This window comes from Balaenoptera acutorostrata, chromosome 19 (assembly GCF_949987535.1).
Source record: "Balaenoptera acutorostrata chromosome 19, mBalAcu1.1, whole genome shotgun sequence".
Classification (NCBI taxonomy): Eukaryota; Metazoa; Chordata; class Mammalia; order Artiodactyla; family Balaenopteridae; genus Balaenoptera; species Balaenoptera acutorostrata.
In genome coordinates this window covers 63,406,739-63,428,825 of record NC_080082.1, presented here as the reverse complement: position 1 = coordinate 63,428,825, position 22,087 = coordinate 63,406,739, and the positions used below count along the sequence as shown (strand labels likewise).

Below are 22,087 nucleotides of genomic sequence, written 5' to 3'. Positions count from 1 at the left end.
GACTTTAGATAGAGACCCTGTTCCCAGAACAGAGCTATCACCAGGGATGTCTGCAAAGAACACGGGCTAAGGGTGGTGGGGAAACTCAGCAGGACCTGGAGATCAGAGTGCACTCTGGGTCCCATCGTTCCTGCCGGCCCAGCAAACATGTGTCTACCAAATATTTGCTTTTCCATTTCCAAGTGTATTTCCTTCCTCCCCTTTGAAGTCCCAAACCATTACCCTCAACATCTTCTTTTGTTTAGCTGAGATGGTATTTAAGGTGAGGGTTTCAGCCATTTTGGTGAGTAATTCAGTTTTCCTGGGTCTCTGTCATGTATATGTTATTAAAATTTTGTTTTTTTTCTCTTGTTAATCCATCTCATGTCGATTTAATTCTTAGACCAGCCAGAAGAACCCAGAAGGGTGGAGGAACATTACTTCCTCCCTGACACTGGTCCTTTACAATATGAATTTTCCAGCTGAATGTAATCACTGCCACCCCAATTCTCTCCCATTACATATCAATATAGGTGAAGAGGAGAGAGAGAAACACGATGGAGAAATTTTCTATCTGGAAGAATACACTTTGGCCAGGAGATGATGGTGGTTTCCACAGCAACATTACCCAGAGAAGCCCAAAGTTGATATCGTACTTGAAGCCCCAGACGTCCATACAGTCAATGCCACTTACAGTGGTGCTGCATGGTCCTGCCGGTGTCGGGAAAACCACGGTGGCAAAACAGCTGCTGCTGGAATGGACACAGGACGACCAGGCAAAGGCATCCAGTTCCGCCTTCTATCTCAGCTGCAAGGACCTCAACCACAAGGGGACGTGCACTTTTGCAGAGCTGGTATCTGCGAACGGGCCGGATTTGCAGGATGCCATTCCGGGGATCCTCACCCAAGCACGGAAAATCCTGTTCATCGTCGACGGCTTTGATGAGCTGAGAGTCCCCTCGGGGGCGCTCATCCATGACATATGTGGCGACTGGAGGAAGCAGAGGCCAGTGCCCGTCCTCCTGGGGAGTTTGCTGAAGAGAAAAATGTTACCCAAGTCCACTTTAGTGATCACCACCCGACCGGGCGCCCTGAGGGAGCTCCGGCTCTTGGTTGAACAGCCACTCTTCATAGAGATCGAGGGGTTCTTGGAGCTGGACAGAAAGGCATATTTCTTGAAGCACTTTGAAGAGGAGACTCAAGCCCTGCGAGCTTTTGACTTGATGAAGAAGAACGCAGCTCTGTTCCGCATGGGCTCAGCGCCTGCTGTGTGCTGGCTTGTCTGCACGTGTCTGAAACGGCAGATGGAGAAGGGGGAAGACCCTGCCTCGACCTGCCTGACCACCACGTCCCTGTTCCTGCGTTTCCTCTGCAGCCAATTCACAGCAGCTCGCGGCAGCTGCCCCCGTGATTGCCTCCAAGCTCCGCTGAAGTCTGTGTGCCTCTTGGCTGCTGAGGGCGTATGGACACAGACATCTGTGTTTGATGGAGAAGACCTCAGGAGACTTGGGGTAAAGGAGTCTGCCCTCTGTCCTTTCCTGGACAAGAATATTCTCCAGAAGAGCAAAGACTGCGAGGGCTGCTACTCTTTCATCCACCTCAGCGTCCAGCAGTTTCTTGCCGCCGTGTTCTATGTCTTGGAGACTGAGGAGGAGGAGGAGGAGGAGGACGTGGGTGGCCACAGGTGCCACATTGGGGATTTGCAGAAGCTGCTGTCCAAGGAAGGAAGACTGAAGAACCCCAGCCTGACCCAGGTGGGCTACTTCATATTTGGCCTCTCCAACGAAGAAAGGGCCATGGAGCTGGAGACGACTTTTGGCTGTCTAGTATCGATGGAGATCAAGCAGCAGTTACTGAAATGCACATCAACGCCCCGTGGGAAGAAACCCTTCTCAACCATGGACACGAAGGAGATTTTGTATTGTCTTTATGAATCTCAGGAGGAGGAGCTTGTGGAGGATACAATGGCCCCCATCACGGAGATTTCTATCCACTTGACAAATACATTTGAAATGATGCAGTCTTCTTTCTGCCTTAAACATTGTCAAAACTTGCAGAAAATTTCACTGCAGGTAGGAAAGAGGATATTCCTGGAGAATGATACCACGTGGAAATCAGATGCTCAGGTTGAGAGGTAAGAACCCATTTTAAAAAATATATATTTTTTAATATTACTAGTTCTCCCATCTTCAGCCTCAGCCCACACTCTTTTAGGAAGAGGACAGAGTCCCTACTACTCACTATGGCTTAGGGTCAGAATTCTCTGGAATGTCTGGCTGAAATTTCTTCCTGCCAACTCGCCATTAAAGTTGGGAAACATGATGTTCAGATCAGGAATGGGGGCTTTGGAACCTTACTTTGTTTTAGTATTATAGTTTTATAGTATACTACTATATATTATATATACTATAATACTGTAGTATACTATAATACTATAGTATAGTATAGTATAATACTATACTATAGTATAGTATAATACTATAGTATAGTATAACACTATAGTATAGTATAACACTATAGTATAGTATAACACTATAGTATAGTATAACACTATAGTATAGTATAACACTATAGTATAGTATAATACTATAGTATAGTATAGTATAGTATAATACTATAGTATAGTATAGTATACTATAATACTATAGTGTAGTATATTACTATAGTATAGTATACTATAATACTATAGTATAATACTGTAGTATTACAGTATTATAGTTTCCGTGTGGCAAATGGGCTCAGGACACTCTAGACATTTCATATAACTTCCCTCCCTGCCAGTTCTTTCAAAAAAGTTGTTTTAATACATAGCCACCATGCTGTACATTACATCCCAGGATTTAGTTATCTTATAACTGGGTGTTTGTACCTTTTGATCAGCTGATCACTTTTTTTTTTAAATAAATAAATACATAAATTTATTTATTTATTTTTGGCTGCGTTGGGTCTTCGTTGCTGTGCGCGGGCTTTCTCTAGTTGTGGTGAGTGGGGGCTACTCTTCGTTGCGGTGTGCGGGCTTCTCATTGTGGTGGCTTCTCTTGTTGTGGTGTGCTGGCTTAGTTGCTCCGCGGCATGTGGGATCTTCCCGGACCAGGGCTTGAACCCATGTCTCTTGCATTGTCAGGTGGATTCTTAACCACTGCACCACCAGGGAAGACCGTTACTTGTCTTCGATGATAGTCATTCTTACAGGTGTGATGGTATCTCACTGTGGTTTTGATTTGTGTTTCCATGATGATTAGTGATGTTGAATATTTTTCATGTCCCTGTTGTCCATTTGTATGTCATCTTTGGAAAAATGTCTATTCAGGTCCTCAGCCCACGTGTTACAATAGTTTTTCTTTTCTGTTGAGTTGAGTTGTATGAGTTCTTTATATATTTGAGATACTAACCCCTTATCAGACATACAGTATGCAAACATTTCCTCCCATTTAGTAGGTTCATGTTTAGTTTGTTGATGCTTTCCTTTGCTGTGCAGCCTACCAATTCTTGTTGCTTTTCCTGTACGTGCTTTTCATAGGTGCTCTTGTCGATGCCTTCCTCCTAGGTCACAGCACGACCATCATTCTCTTCATCTCTGGGCAGATCTCTGCTCTGTGTTCAGTTCAAACAAGAACCTGAACTTTCTGGATGTGAGGGAAAGCTTCCTGAGTCACTCCTCAGTGAGGATTCTTTGTGAGCAGATAACCCATGTCACCTGTCATCTCCAGAAAGTCGTGTAAGTAGCAGCTGATCTTGCAATGGTGATCCCCAGGTGTTTTAAATGTGGGAGCAGTATTGGAATGCCCAACCAGGCTCTGACCAGCCAGGTGCTCAGAATGCAAAGAAATGAAATGATTGCTATCCTTAAATGTGTCTAGTTGGAGAATCGTATTATGTTGAGTCATTTTTATGAAATTTGGCTGGGAGTTTGTATGTTTCCGTACATCTGCTGCGGGGCGTATTCAAAACTCAGCCTATAGAAAATATAGCCACATAAATGTTGGAAGGAGAAATGAGTGGGAATTGGGGAAATACTCCAGAGAGGGAAGTTTCAAATATGTGAGTAAGAATGTGTTGATGAAGCAATGGTGCACTTATGACTAATGTGTGGGATGGGATTGAGAAATTAGTCTGAGGTAGAGTAGGTTGTGGCAGAAGCCACTTAAGACGTGGGTCACCTGGACAGGTGATTATTAGCACATCCTTCTAAACCAACATATGTTCTTTTTGATGATAGCTATTCTGTCAGGTGAAGCGATATCTCATTGTGGTTTTGATGGGCATTTCCCCAATTAGCGATGCTGAGCATAATTTTCGTGTGATTATCTGTTGGCTATCTGTATGTTTCCTTCCCAACAATGCCTATTTAGATCCTCCACCCATTTTTAATTGGATTGTTTATTTTTTGATATTAATCTGTATGAGTTCTCTATTTGGGATATTAACCCCTTACTGGATATATTGTTTTGCAAATATCTTCTCCTATTCAGTAGATTGCCTTTTTGTTTTGTTGGTTTTCCTTCACTTTGCGAAAGCTTTTCAGTTTGTCGTCCCATTTGTTTTTTGTTTTGGTTTCCTTGTCTGAATATACAGATCCAAAAAAATATTTCTAAGAGCAACGTCAAAGAGTACTGCGTGTTTTCTTCTTGGAGTTTTATGGTTTCAGATCTTAAGTTTAAATCTTTAATCCATTTTGAGTTTATTCTTGTATATGGTGTGAGGAAGTGGTCTGGTTTCATTCTTTTACATGTAGCTGTGGAGTCCCCCACTCCCCAAAGGAAAAAAAACCAAAAGGAAAACACAGCACATATTCAGGGGATAAACTTTATAAGCTATGTTTAAAATTACACAGATACATTGAAACTTCCCCCAAACCAACATACCTTAGAAGCCTTAATTAAGCCACTGAAAAGGTTGTGTTATTTACTTGGACAAATAGCTATGCCAAACGTCAGCTGACTGTACCTGCTGATGTCAGGTGACATGTACCTGGTTCATCTCAGAATGCCATAGGACTTGTGTGTACAAGGCCACAAAACTCTAACGTAGGTTGGTGCCAGCAAAGGTGGCAGTTTCTTCTGCATGACTTTGAAAAGTTTACATTGTTCTGGTTTTATAAGGTGTACATGAGAGAATAAAAACTAGGAGGTACATTTAATTTGTTCCACTAAGAGTTTAGGATCCTTTAGGCAGGAGCTTTGAACAGTAGCACCTCCCTTATTCTGGCTCTCTCTCTGCTGAAATTTAATTTTGAACTTCTGAATGAGCCACAGGGAATGTTCATTATCTAAAAGTGGAGCATTGAGGGTTATAAGACCAAATGCCTGTTTATGGAGAAAAGTATTTCATAGTGTGTGTGGGGGGTGAATTGCCAGGTTTGGAGGTACTAGATAAAAACAGATTATGAGGACTTTCCTGGTGCCGCAGTGGTTAAGAATCTTCCTGCCAACGCAGGCGACATGGGTTCAATCCCTGGTCCGGGAAGATCCCACATGCCACAGAGCAACTAAGCCCGTGCGCCACAACTACTGAGCCCGCGGGCCTAGAGCCCATGCTCTACAGCAAGAGAAGCCACCGCAGTGAGAAGCCCACGCACCTCAATGAAGAGTAGCCCCCGCTCGCTGCAACTAGAGAAAGCCTGTGCACAGCAATGAAGACCCAATGTAGCCATAAATAAATAAATAAATAATAAATAAATAATAAATAAATTTATATTAAAAAAGAAAAACCAGGTTAAGAAGCTCTAAAAACAAAAACGAAAATGAAGATCTGAAATAAGATTGTAGCGGAAGAGGCAGTAATCCAGGTGTTGATTTTTTTTTTCCCCCTCAAATTAGGGTGGATTAAGCATGCTTTAAAAAGAGGCCCTGACAAAAGTCCTTTCCCCAGTTATTTCCTACTGTCTACACAGGAAAACTTATGAGCTAGCTTCATTATCGTATAACATGAGGTTCATAGAGTCTTATTCTCAGGAAGGTGGCACAGTTAGGTGCTGGGAAAATCTTTTTTAAACACTGAAATGTTTCTTGAAGCCCAGAGTTTGATTAGAGAAAATTATACTCCACTTAAGATTTATTCAAATCCCATTTAAAATCCTACAGTCATGCTAGATGACAGGAAAATAAAAAACAAACAACACTTTTTAAAAAAAAATTTTTATTGTATAGTTGATTTACAATGTTGTGTTAATTTCTTCTGTACAACAAAGTGATTCAGTTATATATATATATTCTTTTTCATATTCTTTTCCATTATGGTTTATTACAGGATATTGAATATGGTTCCCTGTGCTATACAGTAGGACCTTGTTGTTTATCTATCCTATATATAAATAGTTTGCATCTGCTAATCCCAAACTCCCAATTCTTCCCTCTCCCACCGCCCCTTCTCCTTGGCAACCACGAGTCTGTTCTCTATGTCTCCAAGTCTGTTTCTGTTTTGTAGATATGTTCGTTTGTGTCATATTTTAGATTCCACATATAAGTGGTATCATATGGTATTTGTCTTTCTCTGCTTGGTTTACTTCACTTAGTGTAATAATCTCTAGGTCCATCCATGTGGCTGCAAATGGCATTATTTCATTCTTTTTTTTTTTTTTTTTTTTAAGGATTTTCTTATTTATTTATTTATTTATTTATTTATTTTTGGCTGTGTTGGGTCTTCGGTTCGTGCGAGGGCTTTCTCCAGTTGCGGCAAGCGGGGGCCACTCTTCATCGCGGTGCGGGGACCGCTCTTCATCGCGGTGCGCGGGCCTTTCTCTATCGCGGCCCCTCCCGTCGCGGGGCACAGGCTCCAGACGCGCAGGCTCAGCAATTGTGGCTCACGGGCCCAGCTGCTCCGTGGCATGTGGGATCTTCCCAGACCAGGGCTCGAACCCGTGTCCCCTGCATTAGCAGGCAGATTCTCAACCACTGCGCCACCAGGGAAGCCCCTATTTCATTCTTTTTTATGGCTGAGTAGTATTCCATTGTATATATACCACAAGTTCTTTACCCATTCATCTGTCGATGGATATTTAGGTTGTTTCCTTGTCTTGGCTATTGTAAACAGTGCTGCTATGAACATAGGGGTGCGTGTATCTTTTTGAACTATAGTTTTGTCTGGATATATGCCCAGGAGTGGGATTGCTGTGTCATGTGGTAACTCTATTTTTAGTTTTTTAAGGACTTCCCATACTGTTTTCCATAGTGGCTGCACCAATTTACATTCCCACCAACAGTGTAGGAGGGTTCCCTTTTCTCCACACCTCCTCCAGCATTTGTTATTTGTAGACTTTTTAATGACGGCCATTCTGACCGGCGTGAAGTAGTACCTCATGATAGCTTTGATTTGCATTTCTCTAATAATTAGCAATGATGAGCATCTTTTCATGTGCCTATTGGCCATCTGTATGGCTTCTTTGCACAAGAAGCAAGACCTATTTAGGTCTTCTGTCCATTTTTCAATTGGGTTGTTTTTGTTGTTGTTGTTTATTGAGTTGTATGAGTTGTTTGTGTATTTTGGAAATTAAGCCCTTGTTGGTCGCATTGTTTGCAAATATTTTCTCCCATTCTGTAGGTTGTCTTTTCATTTTGTTTATAGTTTCCTTTGCTGTGCAAAAGCTTGTAAGTTTGATTAGGTCTCATTTGTTTATTTTTGCTTTTATTTCTATTGCCTTGGGAGACTGACCTAAGAAAACGTTGGTATGATTTATGTCAGTATGTTTTGCCTATGTTCTCTTCTAGGAGTTTTATGGTGTCATGTCTTATGTTCATGTCTTTAAACCATTTTGAGTTTTTTTGTGTATGGTGTGTGGGTGTGTTCTAACTTCATTGGTTTGCATGCAGCTGTCGAATTTTTCCAACACCATTTGCTGAAGAGACTTTTTCCCATTGTATATTCTTGCCTCCTTTGTTGAAGATTGACCATAGGTATATGGGTTTATTTCTGGGCTCTCTTTTCTGTTCCAATGATCTATTTGTCTGTTTTTTGTGCCCGTACCATGCTATTTTGATTACTGTAGCTTTGTAGTATTGTCTGAAGTCTGGGAGGGTTATGCCTCCTGATTTTTCTTTTTCCTCAGGATTGCTCTGGCAATTCTGGGTCTTTTGTGGTTCTGCATAAATTTTAGGATTATTTGTTCTAATTCTGTGAAAAATGTCATGGATAATTTGATAGTGATCACATTGAATCTGTAGATTGCTTTGGGTAGTATGGCCAATTTAGCTATATTAATTCTTCAAATCCAAGAGCATGGGATATCTTTCCATTTCTTTGAATCGTCTTCAATTTCCTTTATTAATGTTTTGTAGATCTCAGCATATATGTCTTTCACCTCCTTGGTGAGGTTTATTTCTAAGTATTTTACTTTTTAATTGTGATTTAAAAAGGGATTGTTTGTTTACATTTGTTTACATTTCATTGTTAGTGTAAAAAATGCAACCAATTTCTGTATGTTAATCTTGTATCATGCTACCTTGCTGAATTTGTTGATCAGTTCTAGTAGTTTTTGTGTGGAGTCTTTAGGGTTTTTTTAATATATGGTATGTCATCCTCATGTAGTGACAGTTTTACCTCTTCCCTTCCAATTTGGATTCCTTTTATTTCTTTTTCTTGTCTGATTTCTGTGGCTAGGACTCCCAATACTATGTTGAATAGAAGTGAGAGTGGGCATCCTTTTCTTGTTTCAGATTTTAGTGGAAAGGCTTTCAGCTTTTCACCATTGAGTGTTATATTGACTGTGGGTTTGTCATAAATAGCTTTTATTATGTTGAGATGTTCCCTCTATACCCACTTTTGTAAGTTTTTATCATGAATGGGTGTTGAATTTTATCAAATGCTTTTTCTGCATCTATTGAGATGATCATGTGTTTTTTGTCTTTTCTTTTGCTGATGTGGAGTATCACATTGATTTTGCATATGTTGAATGATCCTTGTGACCCTGGGATGAATTTAACTTGGTTGTGGTGTATGACCTTTTTTATGTGTTGTTGGATTTGGTTTGCTAATATTTTGAGAATGTTTGCATCCATATTCATCAAAGATATTGGCCTGTAATTTTCTTTTCTTTGGTGGTGTCTTCGTCTGGTTTTGGTATCAGGGTGATTGTGGCTTCATAGAATGTCTTTGGGAGTGTTCCTTCCTCTTCATTCTTTTGGAAGAGTTTGAGAAGGATTGGTATAAGTTCTTCGTTAGTTTGGTAGAATTCACCTGTGGAGCCATCTGGTCATGGACTTGTGTTTGCAGGGAGTTTTTAAAATTACAGATTCTATTTCACTTCTAGTGATCAGTTTGTTCAAATTATCTATTTCTTTTTGATTTAGTTTTGGTGGGCTGTATGTTTCTAGAAACTTGTCCATTTCTTCTAGGTTATCAAATTTTTTGGCATATAATTGTTCATAGCATTCTCTTATGGCTTTTTGTATTTCTGCAGTATCAGTTGTGATTTCTCATCTTTCATTTCTTTTGTTTATTTGGGTCTTCTCTTTTCTTCTTGGTAAGCCTGGCCAGAGGTTTGTCAATGTTGTTTACTCCTTCAGAGAACCAGCTCTTGGTTTTATTGATTTTTTTTCTATTTTTTAATCTCTATTTTATTTATTTCCTCTCTGATCTTTATTTCCTTCCTTCTGCTGATTTTAGGTTAGGTTTTGTTCTTTTTTCTAATTCTTTTAGGTGGTGGGTTAGGTTGTTTATTTTCAATTTATCTTGTTTCTTGAAGGCCTGTATCACTATGAACTTCCCTCTAAGAACTGCTTTTGCTGCATCCCATAGATTTTGTAGGGTTGTTTTCATTGTCATTTGTCTCAGGTATTTTAAAATTTCTTCTTTGATTTCATCATTGACCAATTGGTTTTTTTAGTAGCAACTTGTTTATTCTCCATGTAATTGTTTTTTCTTGTTTCTTTTTCTGTTGTTGGTTTCTACTTTCATGCCGTTGTGGTCAGAGAAGATGCTTGAAATAACTTCTATACTCTTAAATGTGTTGGCTTCTTTTGTGCCCTAGTATGTGGTCAGTCCTAGAGACTGTTCCATGTGCACTTGAAAAGAATGTGTGTTCTGTTTTATTGGGGAGGGGGATGTAATGTCCTGAAAATATCAATTAAGTCTAACTCTTCTATTGTATCATTTAGGATCTCTGTTGCTTTATTGATTCTCTGTCTAGAAAATCTGTCCATTGATGTCATTGTGGTGTTAAAGTCTCCTACTATTATTATATTCCCATCAATTTCTCCCTTTATGTCTGTTACTATTTGTTTTATGTATTTGGGCACTCCTATATTGGGTACATATATGTTGACGAGTATAATATCTTTTTCTTGTAATGATCCTTTTATCATTATATAGTGTACTTTATCTTTCTTTATAGCCTTTGTTTTAAAGTCTGTTTTGTCTGAGTATTGCTACCCTTGCTTTCTTGTCATTTCTGTTTGCATGAAATATCTTTTTCCATCCCCTCACTTTGAATCCTTGTGTGTCCTTTGCCCTTAAGTGGGTCTCTTACAGGCAGCATATTGTAGGCTCTTATTTTTATCCGATCTGCCACTCTGTGTTTTTTTTTTTAAAGGATAGTTATCTTTTTAAAAAAAATTAATTTATTTTTGGCTGCGTTGGGTCTTTGTTGCTGCGTGCGGGCTTTGTCTAGTTGCGGCGAGCAGGGGCTACTCTTCCTTATGGTGCGTGGGCTTCTCATTGCAGTGGCTTCTCTTGTTGTGGAGCGTGGGCTCTAGGCATGTGGGCGTCAGTAGTTGTGGCACGTGAGCTCAGTAGTTGTGGCTCACGGGCTCTAGAGCACAGGCTCAGTAGTTGTGGTACATGGGCTTAGTTGCTCCGCGGCATGTGGGATCCTCCTGGACCAGGGCTTGAACCCGTGTCCCCTGCATTGGCAGGTGAATTCTTAACCACTGAGCTACCAGGGAAGCCCCCACTCTGTGTTTTTGATTGGAACATTTAGTCCCTTGACACTTAAGGTAATTATAGATAGATTTGTATTTATTGCCATTTTAAACCTTGTTTTCCCATTGATTTTTTATTTCTTCTTTGTCCTGTCCTTTTTCTTTTTGTCTTTCTTTTTGTGGTTTGATTTTCTTTTGTATTATACTTGTGTTCTCTGTTTGGTTTTTATGAAAAATATGGAATGCTTCACAAATTTGCTTGTCATCCTTGCACCGGGGTTATGCTAATCTTCTCTGTATCATTCCAATTTTAGTATATGTACTACTGAAGTGAACACCAAACAACTCTTAATGGTACTTACTTTCAAGGAGTCTGTAATTTATTTGCTGACTTATAAACCACAACTTACTGTAGCCTAAATGAAAACTGCTTTGTGGAAATGCAAATGACTACATGGGGATAAAGTAGGAAGTGATTTATTCTTACTGGAAAAAGTCAGGCATTGAGGAGGAGGGAAAGTTGTATGTGAACTGAATGTTGAAAGAAATAAAGTATAAAATATTGTCTGAGAGGAAGAAAATTTTCTCTATACTTCTAGGTTCTGGCTGGTATAAAAGTGAATTTGACATGAGACAGATTAACAGGAGAAAATCAAACATTTAATAGCATGTATACATGGGAGAGACCTAGAAAAATTGAGTAACTACCCCAATGGCTGAAATCTTCACATTAAATACTACCTTCAACTAAAGATGATAGAGGATGTTGGGGGTAGTTGTTTGAGACTTCAAAGGGAAGGAAGGCAATTCACATGGGGATGGAAAAGCAAATGTTTGCTAAACAAATGTTTGCTGGGTCTTGCAGAGAAAATGGGACACAGAGTGTGCTCTGATCTCTGAGAGTTTACCCTACCACACCTAGCCCATATTCTTTGCAGAGATCTCTGGTGATAGCTCTATTCCTGTAACAGTCCCTCTATCTAAATTATTCAGGAAGTTATGGGGAAGGTCAGAGTCTCTTCCTGAGTATTTTCAGCCTTGTTTGTTTTCAGCGTGCAATAATATTCACGTCAAAGAGACATTTTGTAGGGGAGCAAAATGTGTCACCCCAATACAAAAAATAAGGATGGGGATATTTTCTCTGAAGATCAGCATGAGCAAAGACAAGGGTGTATCAAGCCCTTTGCCATCCAATTCCATCTTCCTTCCCATCACCATATACTACATCTGTTAGTAGTCTGTCCTCCTCTATCCAGCTATCGCTCGGTTGACTCGTCCTTCAGTTCAGCTTACCAGACCAGCTCCCCATCCCTGTCTTGACTTGTGACTTCTCATCCCACTATGTGTTCTCAGCACCGACCATCTACAGCACTCAAGATGGAATGAATCCCTTCTTTTTATTTTCCCTAGGATTAAGAACGTCTCCCCTGCTGATGCTTACCGGGACTTCTGCCTGGCTTTCATTGGTAAGAAGACACTGACACACTTGGTCCTGGAAGGCAGTGTCCACAGTGACGAGATGCTGTTGCTGCTGTTGTGTGAGATCCTGAAACATCCAAGATGTAATCTGCAGTATCTGAGGTGGGTCTCCTGTCATTGCTGTTCTCAGCATGGAAAGGATGCTGTGAGCTCTGTGAACAAGAAAGAAGAGGGTGGCCGCTCTGATTGGGTACCATGCTAAACAGGGGAACATGTTCTCACATAGAATATGGATGGCATGTCAGCCTATAGTCTTGCCCCAGCCAGCTAGCCTTCTGCATTGAATAATGAGCCCTGAGTGCAAGGAAACACTCAGAATTTTGTGTCATCTTCTAGCTTAGGGACATGGCATCTCAGGTTGCATGTTACCTACCTGTTGTGATTCAGAGTAGCCATCAGCCTTAACTGGTCACTCAGTGATGCCGTAGAAACATCGAGTGTTCTGGCTCCTGGTAGCTCACTGGTTTGACAGATTCCCTTATCCTCAATGAGATCTCGTAATGAGTGCTCTGATTATCATCACCCATCGTTAGGGTACCATTCCACCCCCCCTCTACTTAGTTGAGTAGCAACGTGAGGTACTGGCTAGTGACACAGGTTTTTGGATTTGGGAACCTTGCTTTGACATTTATGACCTATGTGATTTTGAGCTGTTCCCTCATCCATGAGATGGTGTTTTGAGGGTTGAATGAAACATGGGATGTGAACTGCTTTGCATAGGCACGGGGCACAATTGGCAGCTCTTACCATTATGGATGATTTCTGATGGTGCTGTCTTTCATTAAATTAGAAAAAACAACTATTACTCTGAAGTGTGTTTTTGTTTGTTTGTTTCTTTAGATTTTTATTCAAACAAGTAGAGTTGACACAAAAGAGTCTTGAGAAATGTGGGTAGTGAAATAACAATTGAAAGTACATGTTTTAAGCATGATATTAAAAAAATCAGATTACAGACTTAGATTTAGTGTTTGTGTGTTTTATAAAATCTCAAATATATAGAAAACATTCATTTTGAATGAATGTAATTTTATAATTTTTTGAGGAAAATATACTTCATAATTTATGGCGAAGATGTTTACTAGTTGACATAGTATAAAAGTAAATGTTTACTCTGAAGTTGTGGTAAATGACATTTCTACGTGGATATACTGAGGCTGCAGAATGACAAATGGCTGGTGCAGAAGAATCTGTTTTTTTTTGTTTTTGTTTTTTCAAGATGTCACTGTTTATTGCTATCCTGAACGTAAGGCATGATGAGTTGGAACTTTAAGTCTTCCCCCCCCCCCACACTGTATTTTATTTTTACAATAGATAAATAGACTAACACCAAGCATTGTACATGGCTGACCACAACAAAAGCAACAATGATTGCAATTACCAAACATGAAACACGCTCATACTATGTCATAATATTGACATTCAGTCCAGTAATCCTCCACTGTAACAGCTCCTTTACTTTTCAGTGAAAATTGATTTGTATATTCTTTGCCTCTGAGTCCTTGTGGGATTTTTTTTTTTAATTCAAACAAAAAGTCACAAAAATTATACTCATCCTCATCAGTTCACTTAGTCCCATGTAATTAATTTTTTTTTCATCTTGATCTTTTGTTAGCACTTTTATGAGTTCATCAGTTTTTCATTAGAGTTCTGAAAATGCTTCAGAATCTGCTTTTTGCTCATTGATTTGAGACGCTTTACATTCCACCTTGTATTCAAATTACGTAAACTTACAATGTCCTTGTTATAGGTTAAGCTTTGAGGGAAGAAAGGTACTGATTTTAAGAACTCCAGTTTTGCTTATGACATACATTCTAATAGGCAGATGGATTGATTATATCCTTTATTTATTATATCCTTTATTTGCATGGCAAAGTATCATCTCTCCCCAAAGAACAGATGAAGGGAAAAAAGAATATTAAAAAGTTTAACTAACTTGTGAATATTTTGAACATTATGGGCAGAGCCATTATTCAAACAAGCTTGTCCTGGAGTCCTGTACTCTGTTTTGTGTCTACAAGAGCAGCTGAGTTTCCAACCCAGTATAATGGATTGCCTCAATGTTCTCTAACATAGCTGCACCACATTCATATTTCCATCAACAGAAGGAGTTTGCAGTTATTCTTGTTCTTGCAACACAAACTCAAACTTTGGACCTGGCTGCCTAAGTGTCAAATTGTATCTCCTTGTTTTGATTAGCATATTCCCTAATAACTTATGAAATTGAACGTTTTGAGTTTCAGGCATCAATTTTTTTTAAAAGATTTTTTTTTGATATGGACCATTTTATTTTATTTTATTTTATTTTTTAAACATCTTTATTGGAGTATAATTGCTTTACAATGGTGTGTTAGTTTCTGCTTTATAACAAAGTGAATCAGTTATACATATACATATGTTCCCATATCTCTTCCCTCTTGCATCTCCCTCCCTTCCACCCTCCCTATCCCACCCCTCTAGGTGGTCACAAAGCACAGAGCTGATCTCCCTGTGCTCTGCGGTTGCTTCCCACTAGCCATCTATTTTACGTTTGGTAGTGTATATATGTCCATGCCACTCTCTCACTTTGTCACCTCTTACCCTTCCTCTTCCCCATATCCTCAAGTCGATGTGGACCATTTTAAAAGTCTTTATTGAATTTGTTACAATATTGCTTCTGTTTTATGTTTTGGTTTCTTGGCCCTGAGGCATGTGGGATCTTAGCTCCCCGACCAGGGATCGAACCCGCACCATCTGCATTGGAAGGCAAGGTCTTAACCAGTGGACCACCAGGGAAGTCCGCAGGCATCAAATTTTTTTCTTCAATAGAATCACATTTAAATTTAAGTGGGATTAGGATAGACTCAGGTCAGGGAAAGTGATATGAAAAGTGGGGTTTGAGAAATAGCCGGCCATGTTGGTGAAACTTCACACAGAATTGCACTACTGATTTTTTTTTTCCTCTTAGAGATGAGGCTGGGTGATGATCAGATGGCCACGGAGATACTTGAAGAAGCAAAGGAGATCAGTTCTCTAATAGTTCAGGCCAGGGTTTGACGCATGTTGGAGTAGAATGACATGAGAATCAAGGATGCAGTCTCCAAGCATAATTAGCTGACAGGGTCTCTTTGTCCTCCCAGAAGAATGACTTTCCCCCATTTATCCCGCAGGTTGGGTTCTTGTTCTGACACCCCTCAGCGGTGGGCTGATTTCTCCTCAGCCCTCAAAATCAACCAGTCCCTGAAATGCCTGGATCTCACAGCCAGTGAGTTTCCGGATGAGGGTGTCAAGTTGCTGTGTTCGACTCTGAGACACCCAATGTGTTTCCTGCAGAAATTGTCGTAAGTCTCTCCTCTCTTCCCGTGGAACATCTTCATTTTAGGTCTGGGGCCACATAGAGAAGAGCGATGGTAAGACCAGACTTACAGGGCAAACCCTATGGGACCTCTTACTGATGGAGACACCTGGTACCCATTTCGGTCCCAGGTGGGTGATGCGTGCATTTTTGCTTGCCCTTCTCTCATTTCTGGTCCTTCAGGCTTTGATCACTAGCACAGGATAGAGAGGGTGGGGACTTGCATTACGGGCTGTCAGCTGGGAAGTTTGGGCTTTGGAAATGTCTTACCACTTACGTGGTGCTTTTGCAGGCTGGAAAACTGTCACCTTACAGAAGCCTGTTGTAAGGAGCTGTCTTCTGCTTTGATTGTCAACCAGAGGCTGACCCACCTGTGCTTGGGCAAAAACAACCTTGGCATTGGCGGGGTGAAAATTTTGTGTGAGGGCTTGAGTTACCCCGAATGTCAACTACAGACCTTGGTGTAAGTCCCTACTGGCTTGTGTGTGTGTGTGTGTGTGTGTGTGTGTGCATGTGTGTGTATTGTGTGTGCATGTGTGTATATTGTATGTACATTCACACACCTGGATTCAAGTAGGACAGAAACAAGAGTACTTAATAATTCCACTTGAATGAAACCAGCAAGATCCTGGTGGAAATTAGGGAAAGAACAGTTAGAAACAGATGTTAACATTTGCATGTCTTTTAAGAGTAAGGTTGACCTTCCAGCCTCTTCCTATTCTGAGAATTTGAGATAAGCAACTGGCTCTCAGGTCCGATGTTCTGTGTATATTCTGAAAATTCACATGACATCTTCCAGCAAGTGGGAGTGGATTGAGTTATATATTAGGGTTCAAGACTGGAAAGGAAACCAGGTATTCAATTTATAGTGGCAGAGAGAGAAAAGGAGAAGGTCGTATTTCTGCTTCAACGGTATTCATTAGAAGAATATAAAATTTCCTATATGATGTCACTACATAGACTGCTCTATTTTACAGAGTTGATTTAGGCATCTAAACAACAACAAACATCTGATGCGTATAAGCACTTATTGTGTATCAGGTACTCTACTAAATTTTACGAGACTTTTTAATCCTTACAACCACAAGCAATAGTTACCTTTGTTTCAGTTTTGCCAATTAGCTAATTAGAAAACCAAAGTTTAGCCACTTAGTTTGCCTATGGTCACATCTGTGTAGTGGGTATGAAGCCCCCTCTATAAACTGAGATATCAATGATCATTACCTTAAATACATAAAGGCAATGTTTGACCAAACCTCCAGTTTGTAGGCTGTCAAAACTTAATTTTAGATTTTGTTTTAGCTGCTCTCCCCAGGCGCCCTAGATTCAAGTATGGTTTTAAGGTCTCACGTCATACAAAGCATGGCATCTTTTGGTCCAGTTGTCATCCAGCTGCGCTTTGTCATGTCACTTCAGGCTCTACAGCCTCTGTTGCTATTACGCTGTACTTGGCCACAAGGCTTTTTAGGGACGATTGCAGGTCCACCTGCCTAACTGTACCATGGGAACATCCTTCTCTGTGGTCAGGAGGATTTGTAGGAGTCTAAGCTTGGAGGAGTCGGCAGTGTTTTAAATTAGAGACATAGCCACTCATATCAGGAATGCTGTGCTTTTGATGTACCACAGTTATGCTGAGACAATTAAATACAGGACTTGAAATAAAACATCAGACAGGGAGAATGGAATCCCAATGACCTAACCGTGCAGAAAATAAGTGAGGCCTCAGATTCAGTCTCAGGTCTGTCTGAATCCAGAGCCCTTCACCTATGTGATACGCTATCATGCTAGGAAAACCTGTATCTTAGGAGATGCGTGTCTGTTTCTCCATAATAAAAGGTGGCAGACAGAGGCCAGTTTAACACTCTACCATCTAGGCAGGGTAGACGTAATGTAATCATCATTCCATGTGTTTTATGTTTTTATGTAGCCTACCTGAAAGCATATGGCTCAAGGTAGCATATAAGTGATGCTGGAAGTAACAGCCATTTCACAGGATGTGTGTCACAGAGGGATAACAGACTTCTCTTCATATGACTATACTTGTAGGTTGTGTCATTGCAACATAAACAGACATGGCTGCAAATACATCTCAAAGCTTCTCCAAGGAGACTCCAGCCTAACAAACTTGGACCTGGGTTTCAACCCCATAGCCACTGGATTGTGCTTCCTCTCTGAAGCTTTGAAGAAGCCAAATTGTAACCTGAAATGTCTAGGGTAAGTTGCTTTCTTCATTTTAAAGATGTTTTGGAAATAATTTAATCTTTCAGAGATTTTGGAATACAAACTGCAATAGTATCACTCTTTGTCCAGTTTTAGGAGCAAACCCCGGCAGAAATTGAATACAGGTAACTGGGTGTTTACGAAGTTGATCAGAGGGCCAGAGGGAGTGGGTTTTTTTTTTTAAGAAATTCTTCTTTTTTTTTATTATTTATTTTATTTATTTATGGCTGTGTTGGGTCTTCGTTTCTGTGTGAGGGCTTTCTCTAGTTGCGGCGAGTGGGGGCCACTCTTCATCGCGGTGCGCGGGCCTCTCACTGTCGCAGCCTCTCTTGTTGTGGAGCACAGGCTCCAGACGCGCAGGCTCAGTAATTGTGGCTCACGGGCCCAGCTGCTCCACGGCATGTGGGATCTTCCCAGACCAGGGCTCGAACCCGTGTCCCCTGCATTGGCAGGCAGATTCTCAACCACTGCGCCACCAGGGAAGCCTCAGAGGGAGTGGTTTGAAGTGGGAATAGCCTCCAGTGAAGTAGACTTCAAGATCACACTGCTTCTGGTGGGATCCAGTGATCAGGACACAGTAGGCCTTCCCCAGTTCAATACCCAGGGAACTGTAGATGGATACTACCCTCCAGATATGCAATGGCCCCAACACGATGGCGAGCTTTGAATCACTTCTCTCTTCCAAGTCTGTCAAAGGTATCTCATTGATGCAACCTACTTTGCAACCAGAACCCTAATGGAAAGAGAATCTGGGTTATATAAATGTAAAGACTTCCTCAGCCTTGAGCAGAGAGCACACTAGGATATACGGTGGTTTTGTTTACTATCCTGGCATCTTGCCTGTACCTGGGGAACTTAAAATTCTTGATGGTCATGCGTCCCCCAGATGAACTCAGTCTTGGAGGAAGCGGAGCCAGCTATCAGAATTTTAAAGGATATTCTGGTTGATTCTAATACTCAGTCAAGTCTGAGCTCCTCTGAAGTAGAAGTTGGAGAGGAAAATCCATGGTATCCACAGATGGGAATTCATCTCTCGGGATCACTGAACACGAGCCCAGCACCATAGCGAAGGCATTGAACAGGGGCTTTGACATCAGAAGTTGGTTCAGATCCCATCTGATATTAATTAGCTGTGACTTAGGACATTTAACTCTTCCCTTACAGAATGGGCAAGTCTTCTCTATGACCCATCCTGATAACAGCACAATTAATGCATTTGGTGAATTACTTTGTAAACTCATCAGCCTCATTGTACACATTTTTATATAACAAGCATGTGAATCCATATTTGCTACCAAGTCTCAGACCATTGTCTATGAGGGACCCCCTTCCTGTCTGTCGAACTTCATCTCAGGCTTTTCTCCCCACCTTGGTGTACATCACTCAACTAGCCTCTCAGTTCTCAGAACCGACCCAATTCTTTCTCCCACTGCAAGGTCTTTGTCCTTAGTGTTTTTAAAAAAATTTTATTGAATATAGTTGATTTACAATCTTGTGTTTCAGGTGTACAGCAAAGTGATTCAGTTTTATATATATCTTCTTTTTTGGATTCTTTTCCATTGTAGGTTATTATAAGATACTGAGTATACTTCCCTTTGCTATACAGTAGATCCTTGTGGGTTATCTATATTATATATAGTACCGTGTATATTTTAATCCCCAACTCGTAATTTATCCCTCCCCCCCACCTTTCCCCTTTGGTAACCATAAATTTGTTTTCTATGTCTGAGTCTATTTCTGTTTTGTAAATAAGTTCATTTGTATTTCATGGGTTTTTCTTTTTTTCTTTTTTTGACTAGAGCATACAGACCCTGGAGTTTGCAGGGCTGTCTGCCAATACCCCTCACCTTAGTTATTTTGGGGGAGAGCAAACTAGTTTTGATAGTTCAGAGGTCTTCTGACTATCCTATTGCAGCATGATCTGTTCTCTATAACAAATAATAAATTGACTCTAGTATTGTCCTGCCCAATCACCAGAACTATACATTTTTTAAACACTTAGTTTTATGGAGGGGGAAATTCACACGACGTAAATGAACCACTGTACACTCAGTAAACAACTCAGTGGCACTGAAAATACTTGTGTAACCACTGCCACTGTCCAGTTCTAGAACTTTCTCATCATCCCCAGTGGAGAACTCTATTCCCACGAAGCAGTCACTCTCCATTCCCTTCCACTCCTGGCAACCACAAATGTGTTTTCTGTTCTAAAGATTGACTTATTCTGTATATTTCATATGTGGCTTTTTGTGTCGGGCTTCTTTCAGCTAGCATAACATTTTCAAGGTTTATCCACATTGTAGCAGGTGTAAGCATGTCATTCCTTATATGGCTAAATAATATCCCGTTGTATGGATATACCATGTTTTGTTCATCCGTTTACTTGTTAATTTTATTTAGAGAGAAATTGAATCAATTTTCTGTATCCCCAGTGGCTACCATAGTGCCTGGGGCGGCACAAGGATGGTTAGAGACTCCACATATAGATGGATGTGCAGATGGTACAGTGGTCAAGGGCATGTGGCTGAGGGGTCATTCTGGCTTGAGTTGGCTAACTAGGGTATGTATAAGCTGGCATGAGCTGTGTCTACCCCAAAGAGTGTCTCCCTCTGTCTTCCACCGGCAAAGACATCTTCTGGTCAAGAAGGAGCTCTGGGAAAAGGAGATCAGGAATGGGGGCCGTGGTAACATAATGCATTACTAGCTTAAATAACTCAACTTGCTGTAACGTCTGAGAGAAAACAATCCTATTCTGTTCACTGACTCTCAGGCTTCTGCTTTTTTGTTCCTTTCATCATTTCACACCTCACCTTCAAACTATCTTGAGGCACCTCTTTCCAGGTACCTACAAGATGACCATCTACCACCCCACCACCCATACCACTAATGCTTCATCTGGGTGACCAGCTGTCATAGGGATTTTAAAATTTTTTATTGGAGTAGAGTTGATTTACAATGTTGTGTTAGTTTCAGGTGTACAGCAAAGTGAGTCAGTTACGCATATACATATATCCACTCTTTTTTAGATTCTTTTCCCATATAGGTCATTACAGAGTATTGAATAGAGTTCCCTGTGCTATTCAGTAGGTTCTTATTAGTTATCTGTTTTATATATAGTGGGGTGTATGTGTCAATCCCGATCCCCCAATTTATCCCTCCCCGACCCCTTTCCCCTCTGGTAACCACAAGTTTATTTTCTACACCTGTGACTCAATTTCTGTTTTGTAAATAGGTTCATTTGTACCGTTTCTGTAGAGTCCACATATAAGCGATATCATATAAAGATATTTGTCTCTGTCTGTCTGACTGACTTCACTCAGTATGTCATCTGGATTTATTGCATTATCTGTGAATGTAGTCTGCACATTTCGGTTCTTGATTTCCCAGCATTGATTCTCAACCCATCACCCCCGAGGTGTCTTTCAACTCGCAAGCCAGGCCACAGCACTTGTCTTTTAGAAGACTCAAAAGCTCCTCGTATCACTGTGGATAAAATCTGAAGGTTTTGTAATAGCCTACAAGATTCTCCGGTATCCTATAGATATGAGCCACTCTTTCTACTTTCCTGCTAGCTTGGCATCTCAGCTACACTGGCTTCCTTCCCCCAAATATCATAATGGTTCACTCTGTATTTTACTTTTTTCCCCTCATATCATCTTTGCAATGTGCAATTCACTGACCATCACAAATCTACTTAATCCTTCTCTGTCCTATTAATCCTAATTCTGTTTATTTTGTTCCAATCCTGTTATCCCGTCTTCAGTACAACGTGTCCTGATGTCACTAAAATAAGCTCCATGAAGAAAATAATTTTCATTTCTTTGCTGCTAGGTCCTCAGCAAGTAAGAGTATGCCTGGCAACATGGTAGATTCTCCGTAAGAACTCGCTTAAATGAGTGGGTTTCTGTACTTTCTCAACAGGCTCTGGGGCTGTTCCATCACCCCTTTCGGTTGCCAGGATCTCGCCTCTGCGCTTATTAGCAACCAGAGCCTGGAGACTCTGGACCTGGGCCAGAACATCTTGGGGCAGAGTGGAATAATGGTGCTCCTTGAGGCTTTAAAACAGAAGAATGGCCCCTTAAAGACACTCAGGTTGAAGATAGACAAATCTACCATGGAAATCCAGAAGCTGTTGAAGGATGTGAAAGAAAGCAATCCAAACTTGACTATTGAATGCAATAATGCCAGAACAACTAGGTCCTCGTGTTGTAACTTCCTTTCCTGA

The 22,087-nt window shown here is 40.6% G+C and overlaps 1 protein-coding gene and 1 non-coding gene across 2 annotated transcripts; one reads left to right on the top strand and one right to left on the bottom strand.

Annotated features, from left to right (window-relative positions):
• The first annotated feature begins 250 nt into the window (after positions 1-250).
• Positions 251-22,087, top strand: NLRP7 (NLR family pyrin domain containing 7). The gene is made up of 8 exons (XM_057533744.1): positions 251-262; positions 513-2,113; positions 3,527-3,697; positions 12,243-12,413; positions 15,458-15,628; positions 15,935-16,105; positions 17,689-17,856; positions 21,784-22,087. Exons 1-8 carry the CDS (start codon positions 251-253, stop codon positions 22,085-22,087), a joined length of 2,769 nt encoding a protein of 922 aa, XP_057389727.1.
• Positions 11,064-11,170, bottom strand: LOC114237867 (U6 spliceosomal RNA). Its single transcript, XR_003623338.1, has one exon. It is a non-coding gene; the product is annotated as a U6 spliceosomal RNA (small nuclear RNA).

Excerpts from the sequence above, each read along its gene's own strand:
- NLRP7 (XM_057533744.1), top strand. Across the intron at positions 16,106-17,688 it reads TGTCAACTACAGACCTTGGT|GTTGTGTCATTGCAACATAA; the intron begins GTAAGTCCCTAC and ends CTATACTTGTAG. Across the intron at positions 17,857-21,783 it reads TGTAACCTGAAATGTCTAGG|GCTCTGGGGCTGTTCCATCA; the intron begins GTAAGTTGCTTT and ends CTTTCTCAACAG.